We start from the raw sequence: 11,327 nt of genomic DNA, 5'->3' as shown, positions 1-11,327 counted from the left end.
AGCCCCCCAAGGGAATTTTCCTACATCCTACTAGGTGCTTTGGACCCTAAGATCACAGATGTGAATGCTCGATACTTGTTAGATCTTATGCTCACATTAGCCTGCCAAATTGTTCTGAATAAGTGGAGTCTCAATTAGAATGTGGCAAGAATGGTTATCCTTCCTTAGAGGAGCAGACAACGTTGCACTCCACGCCTCTCCTTGGCGTACATCACACAGGAAGTTGTAAAAGTCCCTTGACGCCTTCTCCTTCTCATTTGACCCTCCGTGAAAACGGACTCAATCCCCACAATGTAAAAATATGGTTGGTTCATAGAAGTTCCTAATCAAAAAAACATTGTTGTTTCAATATCTACTTTTAAAAAAATAACTGCTTTATCAATAAGAGGATTATTTTAGGTTGAGAAAATGTTCATGGCTGTATGAGGGACTCAAACACTCTCGCACGGCAGTTGAATTTATCTTTATACTTTCCTTGATGTTTGTCAGCATCAGATGTGTTATAAATGTGAAGAGTAAGGATTGATCCACGAAATACGGATCTCGGTAGACATAAAAGGGTGAACTTTCATTTGCTATGTGCTCTCTGTGGATGCTATTAGGCATGATGGGTTTTTCGCCAAAGGTCTCTTAGAAACCAAAATGCACCAAGGGCATACTCTGACTACAGCCAATCCTGATGCTAAATAAATACTGGCAGCAAAATTCGCTGTTATGGGCATTGAGGGCACTTCAACTTCTGGTCAACTAGTGGAACCATGCGCTAAACTTGACCTACGTCCATTCCAGGATTTATATCATAAAAACTGAGACATGTCACAATGAGCAGAATTTAAATTAGGAGTTGAGCCCAGGCATTTTATTTAAAAAATAAAAACAAAAAAACTCCATAAAACAATCAGGTTAAAAACAGTCTTGATTAAGCCGTTTAAAAGAATGTAACAATATGAAAACAGTATAAAAGAAAGGAAAGGAAATGTTGCGGGAACCACCAGGCTACAATGTTCTTCATTAGAGAGACAGTGGTGTGGAGCGAACAGCGGATTTATCACAATTCAAAGGCAGTGAAGGCGGATTATAACGCAAGTAAACATGTTTCTTCCTGAATTTGCAACCCCCTCCCTCACCCCACTCCAATCAAACATCAAGCATCACTGTCCATCGACCGCCATAGTCAGTGCAGATTACATCACAGAAGAACGTGTTTTACTTCGCGGCCAACGGCCCGGCTCCTCCCACGAGCCAGATTTCCTTCAGTCCTTCTAGGTGAAGATGCCAAACCAGGAACCTGTCCGCCTTTATTCTCCAGAAGCCTGCATTTGCTTGCAAAAAGCCTCGAACTGCTGCTGTTCCAGCTCAGTCATGACTCGGTTGAGAGCATATATCTACAGAGGGGCGACAAAGAAAGCACTGTGTGATGAAGGGTATGAAAAGATGGTGTCATTCAGAAGCATACTAATGTTTGTGCTGCTTATACTGGTGCAGAACCAGAACGAAAACACAAAGAGACACTGCTTTCTAACAATGATTTTTACGGGAACTCTAATTCTTTATGCCGTACCCTTTCTCCTTGCTGCAGAACCATAAACTGCGGCTCAAGCTTTTTGAAATGAAAGAGGAGCCAACATTGACCATTGGAGTGACTGGATGGCCAACTCTTTGCTCTCCCGTGCATACCAGGTGTGCTCTCAAGTTGAAGGGTTTGGAAAATAACAGAAAAAAAAATAGTGAACCAAAGAAGAATCTCATCTCTGTAAAAACGCCAAAAGAACAACCAGCAAACAAAGACTGTAAGTCTTAGAGCTTACCTGGTGAAAAAACACAGCCAATAACACAGAGGATAAACTAACCATAAGATCTTTAAAAAATCATTCAAAACATATGAGCTCTGCAAGACTCCTTTGTTTTGAGGGCCTTTCCGTATACCTAAATGTGCAGACTCTATACTCCCCTATGCCCCAGGTTCATCACATTTAAGGAGAGTGCCCACATCTGACCAGAACCTAGAAATGGTGCCCACTGTAATGTGTGACATATACGCGTATGCACTTTCACTTAACAGATTTCAAGTCATTACTACGACCTCAAGCTTCCGAGTGTCGGACAACAAAAATCCTGCACGTTGAATGCAGGCAGAGAAGCGAAGACTGCAGATTATCAATTTAGGGAGTAAAGGTTTAAAAGGTACTAGAACATTGCCTCTCCTCATTAACTTCAGGTATAATAGGGGTGTAGGCTAGAGGGTAGGTGTGCTTTACAATTTACATAAGTATTAGCACAGCCGGCTAAAAATCATATCCACAGCGTATTTCAAATGTTATTAATTTTACCATCACTGTAATGGATGAATCTGGTAAGCACAGATGATCAAGATAACCCTACTCCTTCTTGAAGAATGGCGAGTACCAAGCAGAAATCTGATGAAACGGAAAGCACTTCACTAGCCCTCTAATGTCTCTAATGTCAACCCTTGGTGAATGTTCTTGCACATTTGATAATGGTCCACCCGTGATTATTTTCTTCTATTTTTTTTAAATGGCTCTTATAGATAAGTATGAGGGCTTTTTATTCAGGGTTGTACCCAAAGGCTATCTAAACACATGAGTACGTTGTGTAGGTGTCAGTTGTTACCACTACGCACAAGTACAGAATTTAAATGGTTGTTATTATATTTATGTTATTTATTCAAATGAAAACTCTTTCATATATAATTACCTAGACACCTTCAAAACTAGGTATTTATAAACCAAAATACGTTCTATGTCTCTATCTCATGTTCCATGAATTATGGGTCTATTGACAGGCCGAGGGAAGGAAGCAATGGACTACTCCCATAACACCTAGATATTCACAGGTCTCTCAAAGTAATTAAGAGTTATTCTGACATCACAACATGCAGATTTCCATACCACAAAAGGGTTGAATGATGCTAGGAACTACATATACTGGTAAAACGTGAATGACGGGGAGATCAGGTCAATTGGATTGGCAACAATTCTGGCAAACAAATACAAGACCTCAGTGCTTTATAAAATCAGATGTATGCTTGGCTCAAACGAATGGGCAGCTAGTAGAAACATTATAGGTCTAAACCTGGTTAATAATGCTGGGTTTAGCGTAGGCTGCAGCTGGTCTGGATTTGGATTTTATTCATGGTATGTCTGAAGGGAGAGTATTGGTGTTTGAGAGATGTTAGCAGAACCTTTCTGGACCTGGCACTGCTTTATGTGATCAAGCTGGAGAGGTGTGTGTCGGCAGACAAATCAACATAAGGGTGTCAAGGTTCACAGCACATGAAACTAGGGTAGTCCGAGCTGGTGTTGGTCAGAGGAAGATGATAAGAACATCTATACTGTCAGGAGTCTTTAGGCGGAAGCTTCCTTCAGAATGAAAACCGGCTAGGTTAGCAATTGTTTGAAATACTATCTAGGGCACCTCTCACGCTTGGTATCCTGACACTCAAATTCTAGTCAGACCAGACTGTGCCAATCCCTTGGAGCTGAAAGTTGCCACAGATGAGATGACCAGCAGAAATTGTACATTTTCGGTGACTTGCCTGGATCCTTCTTGGACATACAACTCTAATTGCTCTCCTGTGACCGACTGGTGACTGGGTGTGGTCACTGAGTGCATTCTGGCAGGGTTCTGTTACTATAGTACCATTATTTAGTGCCATGTAGATGGCTAGAAATTCCCCTCTAATGTCTTGGACTTAGGAGACAAGTTTTTTTAACCTTCGTAAGAACTGCATTCAAGTATGTCCAGTATCCCTTAAGAGAGGAAAACCTCACTGTCCTCGCAGGCCTGCATCATGCCTCAGGCCCTGTGGGAGGGATCCAGGGAGGAAACAGTGAGGACCCACAGGCTCACAGATCAACCATGGTTGTACAAAGATGGACCGCCACAGAGTCTAAGCGAAACAGTGACACCGGACATAAGCTGGAACTATGCAAATAGGAGCCAAAGGTCCCTAGTGGGAAGCAAAGTAGTACATTCTCACAGAAACAAATCTAGTTTTCAAACACAGAAACCACAGAACAAGTTATGAAACCTAGGATTTAGACTAAACCAGGTGACATAAAAGACAATATTACGCACACTACAAGGACCTATGTGTAGAAGAAAATAAGTTAGCCCTCTGGCGTGTCTGAGTAGAGTGACCAGTTACAAAGGTATTGAAACTGCAGCTTCACTTCAGAATCGCATGACTAAAATTTAAAAAAAAGCATAAGAAAAAAGGAAGAAAAATAAAAGGAATATGTATATGTTTTTAAATAAACAATGCAAATGGTTAAAACTAATGGTGCTCCAAGAGAATTTTCAGATAGGGCATAAAGTATGTTTGTGGCAAAATTTAAAGCTATTATGTCAGAAAGAATCCCCTTTATAGATTCTACCATTTCTAGAAATATATTATTCCAAAGTCCCTGGACAGCACGAAGAAGCCTTGGACCCCATCATAAAAATACTCCACTGTATCCCAAAAGAGAGCACCACATTGCCAAAAGCATAACCGGTGACTGGAATACAGTTAAATATTTTGTCTATTGCATGCTTCCCCAGATTAAGGACATACACCTGCTTAATGGAATATGCAATGGTGAATAATTATTAATAAATGCTTTACATGGAAAGATTATGGAAGTAACAGCTCAAAAAACAGATCCCAGGAAATTAAATTCAAATAAGTTATTTTTCCTGACTTCAGTCTTCATGGTATATTTTAAGTACTTTAGCTATCTATTATGTACTCCATAGTGTATCGTTTTTACAGTGTGGAGAAAAGACAGTTACTCCACTGTGGGGTTGGGTCATCACAACTTCATGTAGCCCTGTTTTTGGGCCAGAGTTTCTTTCCCGGAGGAATGGGGAAGCAGGCAGGAGGTGGTTTGAAGGAGAGACATTGGGGCCCTTACTACACATAGGGTGTGCTTTTCCTGGTTGTGCCATGCCACAGCTTTAAATTGGTGGACCATGCCCAAACAGGGAAAGATCACCCTATTACAGAGAACGTGCTTCCCTCAGGGCAGCCGCGAACAAGTGCTACCCTGGGGGCAGCACAGTCAAGTGAAATAAGGAGCAGCCATTTCAAAGCTGCTTGTGTTTCACTGTGCAGGCGGCAGCCCATCTGCACATTGATGAGGGATTAGAAATCCCTTTGCAGGCAGTTGCAGTGAGAGGCGGCACCCGTCTGCAAGGGGATGTCTGAGGGGTTCCCCCTCTATAGGGCTGCCATCAGGGAGCACCTTGACAGTGCACCCTCTTTTTGTGGCGCACTTTTAAATGCGGCTGCGGACAACTTCTTTGCCTTTGCGCCCGTGTCCATAATACAGCGCAGGCATAGAGACAAATGAGGGAATGCCCTTTTGAGATAGCCTTTGGTGCACATGTAGCGCCAGTGCTATCAGTGTTATAGAAGGGGTCACACAAGCATCTGCGGCCCCTTCTGTAATACAAAAGTGCACCAAAGGCACAGAAAGAAGGAGATTATGCCCATTGCGCCCCAGGCACATTCTGTAATATGGCCCCTGGTGAGAATGGAACGAGAGAATTTTGCAGTGATGGAAGCATCCCCTTTTTATTGAAGACACCGTGAATAATTCACAATGACGTGAATTGAATATGTCAATATACACAGTGATTCCAATTAGGAACCTTTCAGTTCACCCCTGTAAGATCTTCGTTTGGAATCCGAAATAGAATCCTGTACGTTTGGTACGGGCTGCAAGCCTTTTGTCTATGTTAAGGATTGTTTGGTTCATGGTTTTTGCAAAACTTTATTGTTGGGGAATCTGCAGGAGGGCCCTCATTAATAATAAAAAATAATAATAATAAAAGGTAAAGCACAGATTGATAAGTCCATGGCACTCAAGGAAACTACATTGTGTGTTGGTGTTCTCCTTGTCAAAGGGAAGACTGCAGACACTCACAATTCAAGTTAGCCAATGGCTGAAGCCCAATTAAGAGTGTTGGCTGAAAGCCCCTATAAGCAAGCATATCATACATATACTTTTTAGTACAATCAAAAGCTCATGGCACCACCGGTGGACATGCCATTTTGTATGTGCACGTATGCGTTTATGCATAAATACGAATGAACATACATGCAAAATAATGTGAATGTTTTTTTTTATTTATTTACCAATCCTAAATGGATCAATAAATAAACTTACAAAAAAAAAGTAGGACAAAAGCTTTTTTATTTACATGGAACAAATGTTAATAAAAAAAATGGGTAGGTGGGGTACAACGGAGGAGTGAGTGGAGTTAAGCAATGGGGAGTGGAAAAGCATCACATGAGGAAGAGCAACAGGGGGATGGTGGAAGTAGCAACACAAGTGTGGAAGAGGGAAAGAGTAACACGGCGCACAGCAAGCACACAAATAAGAGGTAACACAGAGTGCCCAGAAAGGAGGGAAGCACAGGAGAAAGACAACTGGAATCCACATGCACTTTTGTGAAACACTTAAGCTACAAATAAAAGTTATTTGATAAAAGTGAGCAGTGGAAGGACACAAGTAAAGAGGGAATATGATCCAGGTGAAGTACAAACGCAAGATGGACAGAGCAAGCTATCGAATAAGAAGCAAGCAAATGTGATTGACAATAAAGATTTCCAGTGCTAAGCAATTAGCTAGCTATAAACTCATTATATTTTCTAGATAAGCCAACCATAGATATTTTACTACCAGATCGCGTCTTGACTTAAAAAACAGATGTGTAATTCATAGTTTCCAGAGTCACATTCCAGTTTCTGTTTAGCTGGACTCACTCCCTCAGAGGTAGCTTTATGTACTGCCAAGCAACAGCGCATTATGTGAACTAGCGGTTTGGTCGGTGATGCGTGGGTATCATTGAGCTACAGTTTGTGTGACATTTATTTATCTCAGCCAATATTGTTGATCCTAAATAACTAAACTGTGTAATGATCGAGTTAGCCGGGAGTATTTTCTTTGCATACCCATTTTAATCTCACATGCAGAACACCATTTCTTTAACACGAGACAGAGCTTCAGTTGTTGACTATCTAATATATAGAGGTTGGTGAGAAGGGAAATTAACAGGGAGAGCAGAGCCGAGCCCAGGGTCAGCCTGGGCTCCAAGAGCACAAATACGAGTAGAGCCGGCAAAATATTTGGCTAGGGAATTGTGTAACAAACATCTTGTAAAACACAGAATAAAAGTTCCACATATGTAAAAGGTTTTCCTTGTAACATGGGAGCGTTTCACTTTAGTACACGAGTTTATATTGCTGAACTGAGTAATTTCCTCGAAATTATAATTTCTTAGGGTGAATTTATAAACATTCATACCCACCACCCACCCTCCTGACCTGACAACGAGGTCAGTAGCCAACCAAAAGTCAAGTCTGATGCCATCTGCCTCCTATATGCGACTCACGTACAAAAGAGGATTTTATATTCAGATATTTTCAAATGATGTAGTCCGAGGTGCGGTCAAATACAGTGGTGAAGAAAAAGGAGGCACGGTAAAATAAATTAATTGCCATCGATCACAGTGTGTTCAACTGAGGCAAAGAAGCCGGGACTGATGACCGGTTTCATGGGTTCACACTGCGCCATTTAGTCATTAGACTTTCATGAAAGTGCTTGCACTGCGAAAGCTATGTGCATTTTAAATTCCTCGGCGTGGGCGGTGGCTGACCCTCTGCAGCAAGACAGCAGGAGAAATGGGTTGGGAAGGCAACTTTGAACAATGAAGTAAGAGCATGGGCGGCAGGGCAGGCAGAAGCCATTAGAAGGCGCGGCTCATTGGCTCGAGCCTTTAGTGACTCGCCCACCTGCACTTATAAAACAATGCTCCAAACAGCACGGTCTGCATACCCACACACTGGTGGACACACTATTCTATCTGGCAATATATAAACGTATACTTTGTCTTGGACATACTGCTTCCCTAAGGTTCTCACAGAGAGCAGGGCGGGAACATAGTTATGGGAAAGAGCGAGTGACGCAAAGGAAGAGCACATACTGAATGGGACATGGTAAAGAGGGAGGTCACAACGTAATTTTAAGGAGGCGAATGAGAGAGTAGACTGGTCTGTCAATTAACGTTTTAGAATGAAGAAAAAAGGGTTTCGAGAAGGTATGCTGGGGTCTAAAAACAAAGCATTTGCTGTGTTGCTACAGCTGGCAAGCTGCTGCCCGAGTCAGATGTCTGAGCTGCAACCACTTTTGGAATGTGGGGTGTGCAAGCGAATGACTCACGGAAGCTCGTGGAGCCAGACTGAGGTCTGGAAGCCTTCATAGGAGCTTAACAGTCACGTGAGACTTACAGGCAGTTATGAAAAAAACATCACAGAGCATCGGCTTTCAATCAACGGACTGCCTTCCTTCTGGGTTCTACAACCTTCTCGAAAAGGACAGTAGGCAGTGCTTACTTTGTAAAATAATAAGTGCCAAGGCTCTGACCAGGGGGGCACTGCAGCTTGCACCACCCTTCGCCCCTGTCATCGCTGAAAAAACAACTACTAAAGAGCTATCTCGCCTGCAAGTGCGACAGTTCAGATTATTCCAGGCCTCCAAAACTTAAGGAATGGTTGGGGAGGCAGGTATTAGTACATTTTATGTATATTGCATTCCTAAACAACCGTTGTTCTGCTCATCTCTAAATTAGATGAGCGGCGCAAAAGACAGTCATAAGTGCAGTGCTGAAAATCAAGTGCTCTGGAAACCAATTAAGTGGAGGTGCAGAGCACCGGAACCCACTGGCTCAAATTAAGCACCGACAGTAGGTATGAAGAAAACAGTACAAGACAAATCCAAATTCTCCACCCTGCTTACTATATAGTGAAGTAGTGTGGCTCACTGGTTAGAGGCGGCAGACCCGAGAGCAGAGGACGGCCCGGGACCAGGGTTCGATTCCCAGCGCGGCAGGTTTCTGGACCAGGGTCAGCGGACTCGATAATTCTCTCGCCTCGGTGCCCACTCTGATCAACGATCACACGCGGCAACTCTGGGCATTAGCTTGCCTCATCTTCACTAACGGCCCCACCAGACCGCCGGGGATGCCTGGTCTCACCCTGGAGATACCCATTAAGGGACCATCTCTCAGGGAAGTCAGGAAGGGTTTCGCAGCGGTCGAAGCGCGGAGATACTCCCCCGGGAGTGATTCTAGCGCTATATAAACACGCAAATTAAATTAAATTAAATTAAATAGAGAAAATCAGAGGAGAAATGAAGTTTCCTTTTAATTACAGTCACAGTTGCCACATTCTGGAATAACAACAAACCTCCAGTGCCTTTTATAAGCAAGCAGACTGACAATTTGAATGCACATACGGAACCAGAGTGACTTTAGAGGCGGTGATAGTAAAATGTGGCATTTTGGACCATTTAACAAACAAGCCAAAAAGGAGACACAGGCATGCACGAGTGGAAATCAGCACAGCATTCAATTCAACCAACCTATCTGTAATCTTATAATATGGTTTTTCAACTAGGATTGCGCAATTCAAAATGTACTTCAACAAATTCTAGACTAGTTGTCGACCAAAAGGATAGAGTCTGAACTTATTCAAAGTCTATCGTATTTATTCTATATCTCTCTAATATACTCTCTTTAGTTGGTAGAATATGGGAATTTATAGAACACTTACTACCACTGATGAGGCACCAATATGCTAAGCAAAAGGCAGCACGTTTGTGATACGTCAACCTTAAGGGTCGTAGTGAGACATGCTGTTGTCATACCCTGCAAAATATGCCATAAAGGATGCTGTTTTCTGCTTAACCCCTTTACTGCTAAGGCACTGATGTCATTTTACATTAATTTTCCATTGAAATGAATGGAAAGTTCATGACGAGTTACCCTTGTCATTAGCGGCGAAGAGGCTAAGACACTGCCAGATGTCTGTTTGAGTTGAATAAGTTACTTCTGCACTAGCAGGTCTCCATGCCAAGTACTACACAGAATATGCTATCCATAAAACAAATGACAGATGTTCACCAAAGCATGGAGCCTCTATTTCAGTTACAGAGATAGCTACAGAAACACTTATACATTCAGCCACTCACTTATAAGCAGTGGATAGTGGGGATGTATTTTAGAGTTAGCTCAGGTAACTAGAACTGCTGAATTTCACTGGTTTCGTACGAGTAAACTGTGAGCCTAAATATACAGTCACTGTAACCTTTGTTTTTTCAATATATAGTTACTGAAAAAAACAAATGTTATAGGTATGTTATAGTTATAGACAAATCCAAAGAAATTCAGCAGTTATAGTTATCTGAGATAAACTATAACTCGTGCCCCCGCAATGCACTGCTTATGACCCCACATATTACATCACTCATGACATGGTCCGTGACATCACGGATGACATCCGTGATATCTCAAATGACATCACTGATGACATCATCCAGTGTTTTTAAAAACGATAATGAGTGTTAAATATATATACCACGGTGTTTAGGTGAATCACTGGGTGTAGAAGTGCCTGATTTGATGATTCAGTGGGTGCGTGACTAACTGTATAAGTGAGTGATTAGGTGTCTGCATCTGTCTGTCAGTTGGTGTCTAAGTGGTTGTATGGGTGGGTATGTGACTTTCTGTACAGTGAGTGATTGCTTGTCTGAATCCTTCTATGGGTGTCTGAGAGTCTGTGTGGGTGAGTGATGGGGGGTGTGTGCGTGTGTGTGACTGCCTGCATGGATGAGTGAGTGAGTGAGTGGCTCTACGTGTGTGTGTGTGTGTGTGTGTGTGTGTGTGTGTGTGTGTGTGTGTGTGTAGGGCTGTATGGGTGAGTGTGTGTGTGTGTGTATGGCTGTGAATGCATGTGTCAGTGGTATATGGGTGAGTAACTGGGTATGTGAAAGGCAGTATAGATGAGTGATGGGTTATGTGAGTGACTGTATGGATGAGTGAGTGAATGTGACAGTGGCTGTAAGGGTGAGTTTGTGCTTGTGCCAGTGACTATATAGGCGAGTGAGTACGTGTTAGTGTCTGTATAGGTGAGTGAGAGTATGTGTAAATGTATGGGTGAGTAAGTGGCTGTGTTGTTGACTGTATGGGTGAGTGAGTAAGTGTGTGTAGCTATGGGTCACTAACCCTTTGTGAGTTATTGTATGGGTTTATGAGTGATATGTCAGTAGCTGTATTAGTGAGTTAGTGAGTGGGTGTAGGACTGCCTGTATGGGTGATTGAGTGGATGTGTGTGTTGATCTATGAATCTGTGAGTAGCTGTGTAAGTAATGGTATGGGTGTGCGAATGGGTTTGGGGATGGTAGTGTGGAAGTTTGAGTGGGTGTATGAAAGGTTATATGGGGGTGTAAGTGGTTGCGTCAGATTCTGTGGATAACGTCATC

At 42.4% G+C, this 11,327-nt stretch overlaps 1 protein-coding gene across 1 annotated transcript in view; it reads right to left on the bottom strand.

Annotated features, from left to right (window-relative positions):
* Nucleotides 1-826: 826 nt before the first annotated feature.
* Nucleotides 827-11,327, bottom strand: part of SVBP (small vasohibin binding protein) — a 66,491-nt gene continuing 55,990 nt past the window's right edge. Inside the window, exon 2 of the mRNA XM_086922201.1 lies at nucleotides 827-1,385. Within this exon, the coding sequence (XP_086778327.1) occupies nucleotides 1,299-1,385 (87 nt within the window). The 3' untranslated portion in view covers nucleotides 827-1,298. The remainder of the gene's footprint in view (nucleotides 1,386-11,327) is intronic.

This window comes from Lissotriton vulgaris, chromosome 5, assembly GCF_964263255.1.
Source record: "Lissotriton vulgaris chromosome 5, aLisVul1.2, whole genome shotgun sequence".
NCBI classification, from domain to species: domain Eukaryota; kingdom Metazoa; phylum Chordata; class Amphibia; order Caudata; family Salamandridae; genus Lissotriton; species Lissotriton vulgaris.
Note: the sequence above shows the minus strand (reverse complement) of the source record. Positions and strands in the feature narration are given on the sequence as shown.